Source organism: Chroicocephalus ridibundus, chromosome 6 (genome assembly GCF_963924245.1).
Source record: "Chroicocephalus ridibundus chromosome 6, bChrRid1.1, whole genome shotgun sequence".
Lineage (NCBI taxonomy): Eukaryota > Metazoa > Chordata > Aves > Charadriiformes > Laridae > Chroicocephalus > Chroicocephalus ridibundus.
The window spans coordinates 36128903-36146261 of NC_086289.1; the positions used below are offsets into that span (position 1 = coordinate 36128903).

The window sequence follows — 17359 nt, forward strand, 5'->3', positions numbered from 1 at the left end:
ATTTTGAATGGAACTGTAAATCAATTCTTTCAAAATACAGATGACACAAACAAAAAGCAGGATTTGCAAACTAAATGTTAGTAAAGAACCATACAATCTAATCTACTAGAAAAGAACAGTAATGGCACTGTGAAAGTGAAATCCTTTAAAAGAGAGGTAGTTTGTAAATAATAATTATAAGACCAGTGATTTTCCCTTTCTAAAATTACTTTTAGGTGCTGCTTCACACCTTCTAAAAAAGATAAAGAGAATGGTAGATAAAAGATAGAGATAAGAGATAAAAAGTTTAAAAAGATAAAGAGAACGGTTAGATACTCCGCAGAAATAGATGAATATGCATACATATATATGTATATACTCGCTCTGTTCTTACATTCTTCCATAAGTGCTTTTGGCCACTGTCAAGACAGCATGCTGGGTTAGGTGGACTTGCAGTCTGAGCCAGAACACCCCATAAGTTCTTATTTATCTTTTTACATGTGCATGCCGGGATATGTGCTGATGTTATTACTCCCATTCGTATGATGACAGCTCTCTCTTATATTTCCAAAGGTGCTGCATGCTGTATGGGTTTGGTTAATATCCAGAACACTGTTTACACTGTATTGTGAAGCACCTTAAACAACTTCCATTGAGGTTTGAGAAGTAGCATGAATGTCTGCTGAAAGCTATCCTGAAGTAAAGTGTTGTCCTAGGCAGATTTTCCACTGACAGAAAGTACCTCGGAGCATCTCATTTTGCCCACCAGATTGGTAGAAAACCTAGCAAATGAACTATATTGAACTTCAGAGGGACAGATGAATACTCCCTTAATGTTGTGGCTCACAGTGAGTTCAAGCAAACATCTGCGTCAATTTAAGAGGTAGCTGTAGCTTTCTAACTGCCCAGTCCCTTATTTTATGGTTATTAACATTTACCAAAAATTATATATAGGAGAATTTGTATGGCTCAGTTATCCTAGATCCACATGTCTAGTGTCCTACTGCAAACCCATTTTCACGAGACCAGAACTGGGGCAGCTGGGCCTAGGAACACACTTCAACCTGCCATTCGTGCTTCACGGAGAGAAACCTCCAGCAAAGAAGTCAGCATCAGGATTTTAACATTTTAAAGTACTGCAGACAGATCTGCAACAGCTTGTCTGTCAGAGCCCTGTGGTTCGCATGGAAGAGAAATTAGTAACTTTGGTTGAAGTTCTCTCCACGAAGCAGTGCCAGTTTCTCATTTGTAAAGCCCTGCAAGAAGGATGTGGATGTATTTTAGTGAAGCAAAGCTGTACTTCAGCTGTGAAATGTCAGGGCAGAGAGCTGGGACATTTTACATCCCACTGGCATCCTCTTTTAACATGATGATATTTACTACATGACTGTTCATTGCAATCAGAAATGTTAAATTCATAGAAGTCATTTTCTTAGACCCGTTTTCAATTCTCGTTACAATGCAGGCTTGTAAAACAGGATAGGCAAGCAGATGTAGACACAAACCAAGACTTTCAAGTTCTAGCTTTCTAGCTACAAAGGTTTGCCTTTCTAAAAGGGGAAATTGTGTTAAGCGGTATGATTCATTCCACAGTGCAGGAGCTTCCCCCCGTAACAGGCAGACCTGTACACTTTCCAAGCTGTACATTTGAGTCAGTTGACTGTAGAGCTACAGATTACACTAATGTGCGACTCGAAGTGGGCTGGGGAATACCCTGTCTACTTTAAGAAAGCCACGTTGGACGGCTAGTTGGATGGTGCACAAATAGTGCATGGTTTACTTGTTAGCTATGTAATCAGCATTTAAGTTCCAGATCTGTACTCCTTCATACCTCGTAGTCCCTTTGCGGCTCCTTTTTCAATTCTACATTATACTTCTATTAAACTCTGGTTTTTCATTGGTATGGACTGTCTTATAATGTGGGGTTTTTTTCCAAGATATTAATTTGGCGGTTTCTTCATGCTCAATATGTAGCACGAACTGTTGCAAAAAGTTGTGCTTCCAAGAGGTGAATACAATTGAATGGTTAAACAATTTATTAATGTTTTTCTAAATTATCTGAGATGGAAATGTATCAAAGTACCTTATAGTATGGCCCGGGAAATATGAATTATTACAATGTATTACTTAAAAACCTATCCTTATCCTTTCCACAACTAATCTTATTTGCTGTAATATACAATAGTAAATACATTTGCCATTGCTTTGATAGCATTTGTATGCACTCAAAAGCTAGCAGGTACTTTTACAAAATTACCATATAAAGATGGACAAAACAATTACTCATTTATAAAAATCAATTGAATAAAAAATGTTATCAGTATGACAGCTCCCACCCACACATGCACAAGACTCATTAATCAACCATACATAGTTAAGAAAGCAGCAATAAACAGAAAACACAAATATTTTTGTGGAGTTTTATATCAGTCTGTATTTATGAGAAAGGTTACGGCGAAGATGAATGCACCTTAATTTGCCTTTTCAAATTTAGCTAGTTATCTAAAAATACAGGTATTTCTGAGTATTGCCCTCATCATTAACTCTGGATCCCTATACATAGTACTACACCTTCTCTACAAAACCCAGACTATCTTATTAAATTTGAATCCGGTTCTGTAAACTCACCTGCTTATTCTCTTTCTGTTCCGTCTTTTCCTTATTAACAAGCAATAGCAATCGGGCCTGCTCTCCCCTCCTACTAGCTCTCAGGTTGAGCTGATGGTTACTGTCAGTAACACATCCCATGGAGCTGTCTTTTTAGGCGCTGCTTTTACTTTTGCTTGGGTTCCTGCATTTTCTACTGAAACCCTTCTGAACACTGAGGGACTTAGTAATGCCCTTAGACGAAAGCATGAAGTCTCTAAAGGGTCCAATATATTCTTGGATGTGTGGCTGGGTTTAAAAGAGAAACACAGCAATACGATGCAGAAAAGAATTCCAAGGTCCAGCTGTCTCACTGGCCATGATCCTGTAAGGATGTGCCTCTATATTGTAATAGATCACTTCTCTTTCCTTATAATACACTTATGCATTCTTTTATAAAAAGCAGATTGTCTTAAATATATGGCAAAACAAACAGTAACATTAGAGTAAATTTCAGTCACATTCGTAATCAACGTGAACTTGGAATCACAAGATTGAGGGAATCGTATTTACTTTGGTTGTAGGGGTTTTTGCTACAGTTTAAGCTGTAACACAGCTCTGAATGTACCTCACGAGAAGTTCAGAGCTGGATTGATAGTGTTTCAAATTCAGAGCTCTTCTACTCTACTATTAAAATCTGTATATCAAGAAAAATATGTGCTAGAGTCACTTACACAAACTCGTTTGTTAGTATGTTTAAATACTGCAAAGAAAGGAGGTCTATTATTTGCTGTAATTGAATATGATGAAAATCATAAATATTTTATTCCTATGACTGTTGATTCAACACTTGCCTGCAGTATTCTGCAGTCTTCAGGCTAGAACCCACCCATTTTATCATCAGAAAGGCTTCGAACGTTGTCATTCTAGTTCTCAAGTTTTTTGCACTGATAAGCAATACTTTTTGCCTTGCAGGTGGTACTGTGAAGGGAAGGAGCTTGAAAACTCACCAGACATTCAAATTATCCAGACAGGTGATCAACACTCACTGATTATTGTTGAAGCTTTTGAGGAGGATACAGGACGTTACTCGTGCTTTGCTTCAAACATCTATGGAACAGACTCCACCTCTGCAGAGATTTACATAGAAGGTAATGTTAGAATTGTTGTGGAAATTGGTTGTTGAAATTGGTCATATGGGATTAAGATACTATTATGTATTTTGTGTGTTAACTGTGTAATAGATTTGTCACAAAAAATACATAACAGGGAGTCAACACTTTTCATCATTATAAACCTATTTATTATTTCTCTGTAAAATATTCTTTAGATAAGTGACTACCCTTTACATATAATTTTATTGTTTTGCTTCCCAGAGATTTTATATATCTCACTGCAAGATCAAAGTCTAGAAATATTCAGATTCTGATGGCACTTTGTATTTTTTGTCTGTGATACTCTGAAGAAATATAAGAACTTAAACTTTGTGTCTAATTCTTATTAATCCCTTTCCTACAATCATTCTTAAAAAGTGAATATAGGATAGCTTCATCCTAACCCATTATTGGGACCTTATAACCAAAACAAAAATGCCAGCCATTTGATATTTTGGTTGCACAATAGATGCTGTATATAAAACAGAATATATATCTGCAGATTTAGATCTCTCTCATTTCTCATTATGCTTTTTAATATATCCTACTTGGCTTAAGAGAGGTCTATTTATTATATTTCTTTGTAACACTTTTTTTGGGTAAGGTTTTAGATTGCATTCATCACTGTGCTAGCACGATTACAAATTTAGAATAAACACACAGAAATATTTTTTCCCCTTTTGTCTTTTTTCCATTTCTCAGGCAGAGAAACACACTATGGGTACCATCACTGACAACAGTGGGACCATTCATAAATTGCAGCACCTACCCTCCTTAATACAAGGTTAATTTTGCTCTGCTGTTCTTCTTTCACGTCTCTAATCTGACAGTGAAAGGACGAATCCTTTTTTAGTATCTGCACTGCCCCTGACATTAATGGGAGATGTTTGTGCTTGGCAGGGATTTACTAGTTCTCGAGACTGGGGCCAAGGCCTGCTTCTACTGAACTCAGTGGATGTTGGATGGAAGCCATAGCTGATGGAGGTGCTCACTGGCAGGAACTGCAAAGAAAATGCAAATTCCAAATCCAGTGAAGGCTGAATCAGAAGTGTAAAATGTCTCAGTAAGACAGCTGTTGGTAAATTGAGCTAGTATCTTCTCCAAACTGTGCTACAAGGTATTAGTTTAAGAATAAAGGCTATGATTCCAGGTCTTTCTCTTTTTTTTAGACTTTTTTAAAAAAACAAACCTTGTAGTATCAAATGTCTGAGAAAAAAAAGCTCTTGATTCACAACAGCAATTACAGACTAAATCATACCAGTGGGATTTTAAAGAGAACCTGAGGAAGACCCAGGTATACATTCATTCTTGGATGCTGTTTTCTTCATTTCAGTTGCACCTCATCCCAAATCTGCCTTATGTCAATAGCAGTTCTGCATCTTACACAATATGCAACGTTGGTTCATTTCCACTGGAATGTGATCTTTTGTTTTGTCATAGCTTTATAATATATATCCTTAGAATGCTCTAGAGGAAATTTGAATCAAGGTTTTTATCATTCAGAGATAAACTTCTCCAAAAACCTCTCTGCTAAGTGATTTTTTTTCTTTTTCACAGGAGTCTCTTCTTCTGACTCTGAAGGTGAAATAATCAAAAACGAAATGGATCAGTAAGTTTAAAATCAGTTATATCTTCCATATTTCTTACAGTTAAAAAAGACCTCACAAGTGTAGAGATTTCAGTTTCCATTAATATTTTGCAAATTCCAACACATTAGGCTTTTTGAATTTGTTTGGGTTATTTGGGTTGGGTTTTGATTGTGTGCTTGTTTGTTTGCTTTACAAATAGCGTGTATCAAATACACATTTGCTTGTGTGTCTTCAACTTTAGCTTGAGAATTGAAACTTTAATATTGAATATAAACGTAAGAAGAAATATGTTACCTTAAAGATTAAGCTACTGAAATTAATTTACTAGAACAGATGCCATTTGACTAGACACAACTTAAATACTGATTCAAGCATCTGACTTGGAAAAACAGTGTAGTAAAATTCCTCATGTGAAAATATGGTATGTCATGAAGTTTTTGGCAGAATATGGCTATACTTGGATTATTTAGATTTAAGATAAGGAAATAAATATGTATGAACCAGAGTAAACCAAAATGATGGATGTAAAAGACTACTTAATTATAAAAAGAAATAAAGGGTGTCAGACGTGATCTAAAACCTGGGAAATAATTTTTTTTTCCTAAATGAAATCCATTCCCTGTGCATTTAGAACCTGGTCCAATGCTGTTAAAATCTATAGTCTTTCAGAATCAAAGACTTTTTATTAACTGGAAAGGGAGTCAGACTGGTTGAAAACTAAAATAATCAATCTTTTATTTTTAAATCCTTTGTATGCATTAATTCAGCCTCAAAAGCAACCAGTGCTTTATAAAGAGGAAATTCTAATAAGGTAGACTTATGCATCCCTGTTTTTTTCCCATCATTTGTTAGGGAGGCTTATGCTCATTACAAATGTCATTTTCCTTTAAAATGCAAATAAAAAACACTGCTGTGTCTTTGACTGAAGACCTTAGGCTGACAGCAAATCCTGTCTTAGGTGACTTTTACTTCAAAGTCATAAAATACTCCAGATTGGATTGGTTTATGGACTTCGACAAACGTCAGGGTTTAATATAAAATTAAGATCAAGAAGATCTCAAAGGTTTTGGGATGAATTGCTAATTTTTTCATAATTCTAGCTCAGACTTTCAGAAATGTCTCAAGCATAATGTTTTTTCTTATTCATCTCATTAGCTGTTAATGTAGCATCAATCATGATCCTGATCACCTGATGGTATCTCTAAGTTGCTTACCTCATTAAATTGTGAAGTAATGAATTGCATTCTGTATTTCTTAGGAAAAAAAGAATGCTGCTCTGACATTGTAGTGGGATGTCCTCAAATGACAGAATTATGAAAGATCAGTTTTGGGTGCCTTTATTTTTGCTTAGCTTCCAGCTGTCGTCACATGAATCCAAACACCTGCAATTAAAGGGAATTAATGTGAGAACAGGTGCAAAAAAGAGTTCACAATTTCAGAAGAGAAATCAGTGATCACAACAACTGTATGTTCACTCCTAGTAAGGCTTCTTCTGGTTTGAAGGCTGGCTTTCCTGGGGGGACCTGTGGTATGTTCCAGAGCAGCCATTGCATACCTCAAACTGAAAAAAAGAAATCATCTCTTCATGGCCTGCATTATTTTACTTCGTGATAAAAATAAACAGGGACAACTCTTTTACTTCCATATAGAAACAACCTAGAAGTGAAGAGGTGCCAACATGTACACTACCAACATTGCATGATATGATGGTCAGAAAGCACACATCTCTCTTTACTTTTCAGCAGTAAATTATTGAATCTGTATGCAAGCAGACCATGGTATTTTCATTACCTTATAGACCCAAATCTTCATACAAGCTCAGGGAGCAGTGCAAGAGAAACTAGCACTGTCCTCTGAGAAACTAGCATTGCCCTCTCACGCTGCCCAGAGCTGGGAACAGCAGCTTTCAAGGCACAGTTGGGCCAATCCAAGCCATTTTATTAGATTTGGTGTAGCTGAACTAAGTATGAGAGATGAGAGTGGCAAGGTATGCAGCCTGATTCTTATAAAACGCAGTTTACCTAGGAGTATGCATCAGTTTCAATCAATTGGAATTCAATCCCAAAAGTGAGGCTGGGTTTGACATATTACTGGGATAGACGTAACTAAGGGACACACACATAGCTCCAGATTCTAATTAGAGAACTTGTTTTTGGTTAATATTTCACAGCAAAGCAAAGCCAGCTGACACCTCCTTGAATGCAGCATCTCCTCCTGTCAGAACTGCAACCAAGCATGAAGAAACCTCCAAGGCACCATCTGCCACGGTTCAGCCTGTGTCTGTACCTGTCCAGCCTGTGTCAGCACCAGTTAATCAGGTAGGGGAGACAATATGGTGAATTTCAAGGACCAAAAGCAAGCTCTTAAAAAGGTGCTTCTTCTACAGTTTGTGACTCAGGACCTCCACATTTTCTAGTTTTTGCTTTGCTGTTGAACTTCAGCTTTGAACCTCACAGCCATATAGCAGTTGCATACCCAGAAGAGATGTCCTGCCTACTAGCTAACCTTAGGAGCCGGCAAAGGGAAGGGAATCTTTCATAGCCGGGTTTCAGGCATCTCTGTGGCAGTGAGCAGAAGGAGAAGCTGCCGGTAGCTCAGCCAGTGGCAGGAACCTGCGTGTACTCCCACAGGCTGGGGGCTGCATGCCGAGAAGGGCACTTGGATGTGTGAGGCAACTCACCGGCCTCTTTGCATCGCAGACTGACTCATTCACTTCCGATAGCGGCAGCCTCTAACTTTTTCCTCTCCCTCTCTACAGAACTCACTTGAAATAATTTTCTTCCAATGAAACTTATTTTAAGCTAAATCATTTCACTGCTATGTTTTCTTTATATGTAGATATGCTTATTTACCACAAAACATTTTAATATCTGTATCAAAGAGTGTCTAATTAAAGTTAGCATGCAAACTCTTCGTTGCAAACTATCAGAATATTTATATCTGTGATTTTTTTCCTAATGGGAAAGAAGAGCCATAATTACTGAAAAAAAGAACTGAAAAGTTAATGAGAAACTTGCTTTACACTGCCTTTTCAATGTTTACAGCCTACCATTAGGTGGTAACCAATAAACAGATACTAAATAGGTGAAGTAAAGCACCTTTTGACTACAAAGAAAATAGAACATTTTGACAACATTTTGACATTTTGACAGAGGTTGCCTAAGACAAGAGTGATAGTTATCTCAAAAATTACCACTTTTAATCTTGTTGGCTTATAAGACACCATCTATAACATTTGGCTATGTTTCCCGAGATACTGAATCACTAATCCTGCTGTTCTGGGGCAGCTTCTATTTCACTAAAATGAAAAACTCTATTAATCAAGTTATATGAGGAAGTTTCCCAGGAAGAGAATAATCTCATTCTGATTTCACTGAGTAGTATCAATAGGGTGATATTCCACCTCTGTAAATTCTTTGGTTTGGGCAAAAGAGATGAATTACAGTAGCAGTCACACACATGACTTAACTTTTCCTTATTAACATCCGTAAGTATTTTGTAAGAATTTTCAAAAGGGGACTACCACCAAGCAGCCTACCTTGATTTACCTTAGTGATGCACTAATGAAAGATGTTATAATACACTGCAGTGAAGTTTTTCTTGCCGTGATTAACTCAGTAAGGCAATAAGGCCTTATTTATATAAAATTCTTTACCGTGAGGGTGGTGAGACACTGGCACAGGTTGCCCAGAGAAGCCCTGGATGCCCCATCCCTGGAGGTGTTCAAGGCCAGGCTGGATGGGGCTCTGAGCAACCTGGGCTAGTGGGAGGTGTCCCTGCCCAGGGCAGGGGGGTTGGAACTAGACGATCCTTGAGGTCCCTTCCAGCCTAAACCATTCTGTGATTCTATGATTCTATGAAGGCAATTCATAGAACGTCACAGCATTGTTGTTACTCGTGCAGTAACCCATCCAGGAAGATCACTAGCAGTTGTCTTCAATAGAGCAACTTTTACTCACTGTATTAAATATTTTGCTTTGGACTTCACACACCAAAATCTCTTTTGTGTCATTCCAAAAGGGGAGTCCTACTTTAGCAGGGGAGTTGGACCAGATGATCTCTAGAGGTCCCTTCCAACTCTGAAAAATTCCGTGATTCCGTGATTCCATGAAAAGCATGTTTCTCCTGTATATGGAAAAAGATCTTCTGTAAACCTAAACATCATCATGTGATGTTTTGCAATCTACAGGCTCAAAGCCCCACTAACTATTTGCAAGGACTGGATGGAAGACCTATAATTGCTGCTCCTGTATTTACAAAGGTAATTTGTTCTATGACATATTTGAAAACTAGAGAGGTCTATTAATTGCATGGAGAGATAATTAAAATTTTCTAGCTATCAAAGATAAAAAAAGGAATTATGCATTTCTCTAAGCCATTCACGGATTTAAGTGGCTTTATGAAATCCTGCTGAAATCAGTATTACTTCCAGACCAATAAGACATTTACTGACTGTCTATTCATTTTCTCTATTAGATGTTACAGGATATTTCAGCTTCTGAGGGGCAGCTTGTTGTCTTTGAATGTCGGGTGAAAGGAGCTCCTTCCCCAAAGGTTGAATGGTATAGAGAAGGAACACTGATAGAAGATTCTCCAGATTTTAGGATATTACAGAAAAGTATGTTTCTTGTGTGGAAATATTGTGTCTAATAAAATATAGGCAAGCAACAAAATTGCTAACATAGCGACACTTTGAATTTCTTATTACAATGGTAAGAACTATATAAGCCATATCTATGGCAATAAATCTGGGTTCCAGAAGCCAAAACTGTGGATGAATTGAACAGCGTACTCACAGGTAGTATTTGTATGAGATTCCCCAAACTATTGAATTATTTTGCCTTCTGCTTCGATCCCTTTGCCACTTTAATGTCCTTTTATAATTCAGCCTTAGTTCTGCTGTTCGTTTTTGGTTTTGCACCATTTATGTAGAGTTCCATTGCCTGTAAATCTCTCATCGTTTAGTTAAGTGTATTATAATAGTGCTTATGGGCAGTCAATTGCTTATTTATCCACAAAAGTAACCTGATGTACATGTTAGCATGCTTACACATACATGTGTGTGCACGTGATACATGATAGGCTGTAAATATATACTTCTACTTTAATTTTCAAATGCAGTTGAAACATCTGCAGTTTCCTCATAAGCCAATGGAATGCTAAAATTGCTAAAACTCAATAGAAATTCCTTAAATACCACACTAAATCAGAACTAAATGAAACAATGTTTTATCATAACTTGCTTTCACAGTGTAATAGTTTCAGAAATTCTCTTCAAGACACAATAAAGCAGTGTAAGATTGAAAAAAAATACTTCTTGCCAAATTTATTTCCTATTCCTAAGCTCTTAAAAGTGTTTGTAAGTGTTCATATTGCTCAGTGGATTTGATGTTCCATTGAGTACAAGGCCTGGCTGTCTCCAACACCCCTTAAACAGAAAATTGGATCAAAAAGAATATTTTGTCCTATTGAGAAGAGCAAGCTTCATATTTAGTGCTTAAGAAAAAAAAAAACTGGCAAAAGTAAGTATATTCAATCTACTAATTCTGCTCTTCTTCCCTTTAGAACCACGATCTATGGCTGAACCAGGTGAGGATCTTCAAAAGGCTCATTCTTTTTGCTTATACAAATGTGGTGGTTTAACCTCATAAAATAGTAATTATTTAAACTCCATAATCTAATTAACATAATTTCTCCTTTTCCACACATTTTATAGCTACTAGTGAGATGCATTTCACTGTCTACTGTTCCATAAACATATAATTCGAATTAATTCTATCACTTTTGAAGAAAATAATGTTTCCATTCTGTTTTGACCCAGTTCTAACTTAGGACCTAAATGTTACCAGCTTTGAGATAAAGATTAATAAAATTCATGTATGAGGGGTCCCCGTATATCTGAGGTTCAGAAGTACACCAGATGATGTAGGACTGAGCTATTTTTATCTAGTTTACCAGTTAGGGAACATTGCATCAGATGTTTAGCCATGTCAGCCATTCGCTTTGCTCCCTACCAGAGTAATATGAGAGCATCACATCAGGTGTTCCACCCCCGATATCAGCACATCTTATAAAAGTGGCTGGATTTGCTAATTTCAAGGGTCACAGCAGAATGTAGGCTACTCTGCATGATTTGAGCAAAGGAGCCTTATAGAGTTTGGTTACTTCTCCATGAGACAATCACTCACCCTGTTATGCTTTTCACTATATAAAGCTGCCCCCCTTAAGACAGAAAATTACCAAAAGAGCATTAATTCTTATGGAATACACTCCTTGCCCTATTAAAAGTTTTTTATGCCAAAAAGTGTCTTGAAAGAGACTCCCTCTCTCTGCAATGTCTCTCACTGAGGCTGAGGAATGAATAAATGGAGCTTCTACCAGAACCCACCGATGCTGTTCCTTTACTGTCCAGTGGCATCACTGCTGAGTAATGTGAAGCAGTTTTTAGAGGGTAATCAGTTGGGTGCAGTTGTCACTGCCTCATCACCTGCTGCTCATTCAGAAGGAATCTGGATTTCCATGCATGCAGTGGTTGGCAAATCCAAGTACTATAAATTAGATACTATAATGCCTTAAACTAGTTCTATAATCCTAGTACTATAATAAACTATTATTCTCCTATGGTTGTTAGCAAATAATCTCTTTGTTGCTACTAGATTTTCCTCAGTGATGACATGAAACAATCAAGTTTAAGTGTGGTATGGTCTTCTACAGAAATACTCATAACACACTAATCCTGTAGGGGTTTAGGAAAGTTTCTTGCAAAATGGTAGCAAAATAGTCACTGACTAGCTGAAGAAATGCTATCAGCCCCCATTTCAATACACTTTAGATTTTACTCTTCCTCGCCATCCCAGCTACCCAGACAAATGAAAGATTTAAAATCCCACCACCATAGGTATTTATTAACTGGTACTGCTGCCTGGACATGTCAGATACTGGTCGGACAGGAATGTCAGAACACCAGATGGACTTTTCAGGACGGAATTTAATTTTTGCTAGTCCAATTTTGCTAGCACATTTTTGATGCCCATTGGTCTTCTTCACAAAGAAGTGAAAAGACAACTTTCTATAAGCACAATTATCACAATCCCCTCTATCTGCAAATCTGCACCAGTACTTTTGGAAAATGCCAGCTAGCCCTTATGTACGTGTTTAGTATTTATTCATCTTACAGGCTGACTCCATTTGAATGGTTCCCAGTTAATTATACCTAAACTTCCAATCCGCAGAGATAAAAATGCATCTATTTGAGTGAGTTGCGAGTACGGAGTACACTATCTTTCTCCAAATTAAATTTTAAGTTCTTCAAAGAGAAAGTCTGTACTTCGTGTGATTAGGAAAACATTTTCTAATGTTTTCCGAACACTGCTGACACCTGTTCTTCACTTTCGTTGGGCATGCTGGAGCACAGAGGATACCAGTTGGTGCAGACAATGCTGATAACAGCTGCTGCACACAAAGGCTGCCAAAATTGATAATACTTATGAAACTAAAATCAAACTAAGCAAGATGGAAAACCTCAAGGAAATGTCCCTGAGGGTAGTCAAGGCTTTGTCTGTTTGTTCAATGTGTGTTCACTTCAAGTAATAATACTGCTCTGATGCTTTGCAGAGGAAATTTGTACTCTCGTTATTGCTGAAGTATTTTCAGAGGATTCTGGCAGTTTCACCTGTACTGCAAGCAATAAATATGGCACAGTATCTAGTATAGCTCATCTAACTGTCAAAGGTAAGAGTTTGCTCTCGTCCTGTGCTTGCTAGTAAAAACAAGCTGAGTAGGCTGCTGCACTGTGCAGTCCAGGCTGCTTACGGAACATACAGATTGCGATGGCTTTTCAGAGTGTCCTTCCCCAATTAGAAATGTGAAGGAACAAGGAGCATTAGGGAATTAATCCCACATAGCCATTCCAAAAACATAACTCTTGCTGATCTCAAGATTTGGGCAATAGCGATTTTTAGAATCTCTATGGACTGTCTAGTTTGCTGTTTCAGTAACCCTTTGGTGCAGAGCCCAAAGGAGGAAACCTCAAAGCAGATTCTTTCATACTGCCTACACAGTTTATGCTCCCAAGGCACTAAGCAGTTAGGTGAGCAAAGTACAGTACACAAAAGCATAATGCACTGTCGGCTCCAATTCAGCTCAAGTTCTGGCAGGGTTCTTCATAACCAAAAAGTTAGAGCATTCTCTGAAAAGAAAGTCTGTATTTCAAAGATGCTGGTGGAATTCATGGGGGACATGGCTGAAGACCACTGCTGGATCTTCCCAACTAGAACTGTGTCTCCTTTTCCCCCACCTTTACAATATGCCTTTATTAAGGGAATTTGTTAAACAAAAGAGGTCAAACAACTCAGCCCAACAGTTGGAAGGACATCAGAGTGAATTTTTCCAACTGTAACTTTTGTGATTTCATTTCACTATAATTTATGGTATTTACATATCACTAAAAGTTTGATGTTTGCTATTTCAGCATCTGAAGACAGCAATAATGCTGCTACCCTTCACACAATGAGCTCAATCAGCTTAATTGCTGCTGAACATCAACCTCCCCCACATACTCCTTCCCATCATGTAGTAAATCAAACCCCTAAACCTAAACTTGAAGGTGTTCTCGTGAACCATAATGAACCCAGATCGAGTTCCAAGATAGGTCTCCGTGTGCACTTCAAGCTGCCTGAAGATGATAAAAGAAGTGAATCATCATCAGAGGATGGACCTGGCGCTACAAACCAAATCAGACCCAACTATTTCCAAGAGAGGATAAACGGACAGCCAATGAAAATACCCGAGCCAACATCACCATCCAAGGAACCCCCCCCCGTACTGGCTAAACCAAAGCTGTAAGTAAGAGGGATTTTACGTCTCAGGAGCATCGCTGGTATTATTTAGTATTCATAGACCAGGACACTATTGCACTAGAGCAAAAAACTGAAAGGCAGAACAAAAAGATAGTCAGTATCACATGGTGCTGGCCTAATTAACTATACTCTTAGAAAACATATTCTACAGAGCTAAATATTCTATTCTGTATGTCCCTCTTGGAAAAAGTATGCTCCAAATTTAAAAGGAAAATGTTTTCCCTTTGGAATTTTATTTAATTCCACAATCTTTTCTGCTGTTGTTCACAAAAGGTGAACAACATTGCTTTTATGCAGGCAGAATAAAAGCAGGTTCTTCAAACATACCTCACTCAATTCTGAGTATGCAATTTTGCCAAAACCAGACATATTCAGTCTTATACGTAGTATGCGCTAGCAACTAGCTAGCAACTATAGTCCCAAAGGCCGTGCCTCATGACTTTTATGTCTCACAAATGTAATCTCCTAAAACAGATAAAATACTTGGAAATGTTTGATAATGTGAAACCACTTGAACCAAAAAGCACCCGCATGATTAGTGCACTGTGAACTCAAGGGGAAATTTTAAGAAGTAGTGTAGTTTTCTTAGAGGACAATTTATGGAATTCACGCTGGAGTTTATTAAGAAACATCTTTTCAGCAGTTTTGAAACCTCCCAAATCTAGTTTAACAAAAAGCATGCAGAGTCCTTAATTTCATTTCTTAAATAGGCAGAAGCTTTAACTAAAGGCTCAGGAAGGCCTTTATAAAGCAATTCATTGGTACTCTTAAGCAGGGATGTAATTTCATAGCATAAACATTACAAGTGAGATGACAGAACTTACATACCATGTAGCAGAGGAAGAACTTGGAGTAGTGTTTTTCAAATTTTTTAAGCCCATATTCATAGCCCTATTTACTTTCAGAGTTACGGTGTGTTTAGGAGGGGAGTAGAAGCAGTATTTAAGTTGTCCAATGCTTGTATAAAGCAGAATTTCTCTCAACTCCCCCCCGCCCAGGTTAACAAAGGAGTGCATTATTGTGCAGATGTATATATGAAGCACACAAAATCAGGACTGCAAAACTTCTAACTCTCTAGGATTCTATTTTTGAAAGCTTGAAATTGTTATCTTTATCTACCTTTAACGTGATTTTTGTTTAGTACATTATAGAAACAATAATTCTTTTAAATAAAAAGAAATTCTGTTGACTTCATGTATTCGGTTTGCCAGTACCGGTTGTCGTTGGTCTCTACTACATTTTTCACTTTTTAACAATAGTTATTTAATACTCGACAATTTATTATATGATCATTTTCCATATCCTCTACGTCCTTTTTGTTTTGGAAGGGAAAAAGTTAGCCTGTTTTCCATATGCTGTATTTCCATATACATAATAACTAAATAAACCACTTGACAAGGCAAAAATAATTTTCCTTAATTGCAAAGTAAAAAAGCCCTGAAGACATATACAGAAGATAGCATCTAGGAAACAACAATTGCACGAAATGCAAATCCTCTCTGAATGATGCACTCCTGCCTGTCACCGAATGTCAACACCACCTAAACTATGTTAGTAGTATCTCTTTTGGTCAATTACTACAAAGCTTTATTAACCAAAATGCTGGTTTCAGGACTCACTTTAACAGAGCTAAATAACTGCGACCTAGCTTACAAATGCTCATTTAAAATCCGACAAACCAAATTCTGCTCTTATTTACACAAGCAGAGAGGTACTAAGGTGACATAGAGCAGAATTTGACAATGCTATCCCTTAAATTTCTTCAAGTAAGACTTATATATATATTTCAGTCAAATAATTTTCAGACAAAAAGCTTTGATGCCTCTGGCAAAGAAGGGGAGAGGAAGGAAGTTTGTTTTAGTAGAAAACTAATATTATGCTCTTCTCGTAATGTTAGAGAACATGTCATGTAGCAATTTCCCCTACCTCTTACTGTATCACAGGAAATAGAATTTTTCTCTCACAATTCACATGTGGAAACATAGTCAGCCAGCATGTTCAGGGCTCTTGACCAATTTTGCTCATCTTTGTTTTATATGCAGTGATCAGACCCAGTTAAAACAGCTCCAGAACCAGGTCTTGCTTGAACAACAGCAGCTGTATCAGACATCTACGAGAGAGTTGTCATTCAACACAGCATTACTGAATTCTGCTACTTCACTCCATCAACAGTCCACCTCAACTATGTACAAACAAAGCAAAGCCTCTGCTTCCCAAGCATTCAGCTATACCCGACCTAAGCAGTTCCTACCATCACAAAGCACTCCACCTACCAGCTCCTCTTCAAGCTCCTCAGTTACAACATTCAGTAACATCCCTCAAGGAACTCAAAGAACAAATAACAAGGAAAATTTCACAGGAAATCCTCCATCTGCCCAACCAAGGTCTTCAGGAGGGTTTACAAACAAAAGCGAACAGTCCCTACCAAGCCCTAAAGAATCCACGGTGCCTCCGTTAACACTTTCTACATCTAGTGTAAAACAGTTTCAGCCACAGAGTGTGACTCCTGCTCCTCTCTCCCCAACGGGCCGAATTCAGAATCCTGTAGCTTTCCTTAGTGCTGTTCTTCCTTCATTTCCTACTGTGCCATCAACCAACGCTATGGGACTGCCCAGAAGTACACCAGCCACGTAAGTAGCGTAAACCATATCTGCAGAAGCAGGGACCAGATATACTCATAAAGGAAACTAAGATCTATCTCTGTTCAAGGCTTCGGTGCGGAGCTTACTGAAATGCAAGTCATTCATAAAACAGAAAAGCAAGTTATTCATATATTCTGGTCATTTCACCTAACCTTTACATTCAGCTAAGAAAGGATGGGATAGTAGCTTCTACAATAAGATACCTCAAGGATAAGATAAATTCAAGATAGAGAAATGTGAGTTTATAAACAGATATATACAAGAATTTGGGGGCGCAGAGATTCATAAGAGTGTACTAGTGGGAGAAAAGAGATTTCATAAGTTTGCGGGATAAGTCACTCCAAGACCATTTGCCTATATGAGCTATAAAAACATTCTTGCCTATTGTAAGCAACAAGTAAAGTTTTAAAACGTATCTCATAATGTAAGTTATTTCTTAGTCCAGTAAATCTAAAAAATAAGGTATGTAAAAGTATTTTTCTGGTTGCAATACTTTCTATATTTAAAGTCCCACAGAAAACCTCAGAAGAGTTAATGGTTTGCACATAAAT

General features: G+C 37.6%; 1 protein-coding gene across 3 annotated transcripts in view; it reads left to right on the forward strand.

Moving 5' to 3' along the window:
- MYPN (myopalladin) overlaps positions 1 to 17359 on the forward strand; it is a 79498-nt gene that overhangs the window by 33560 nt on the left and 28579 nt on the right. For all 3 annotated transcript variants that reach the window (XM_063339068.1, XM_063339067.1, XM_063339069.1), the window contains exons 3-11: positions 3541 to 3716; positions 5277 to 5328; positions 7479 to 7626; positions 9498 to 9569; positions 9785 to 9926; positions 10874 to 10897; positions 12923 to 13039; positions 13779 to 14148; positions 16209 to 16796. In XM_063339068.1, the coding sequence (XP_063195138.1) occupies positions 3541 to 3716; positions 5277 to 5328; positions 7479 to 7626; positions 9498 to 9569; positions 9785 to 9926; positions 10874 to 10897; positions 12923 to 13039; positions 13779 to 14148; positions 16209 to 16796 (1689 nt within the window). The remainder of the gene's footprint in view (positions 1 to 3540; positions 3717 to 5276; positions 5329 to 7478; positions 7627 to 9497; positions 9570 to 9784; positions 9927 to 10873; positions 10898 to 12922; positions 13040 to 13778; positions 14149 to 16208; positions 16797 to 17359) is intronic.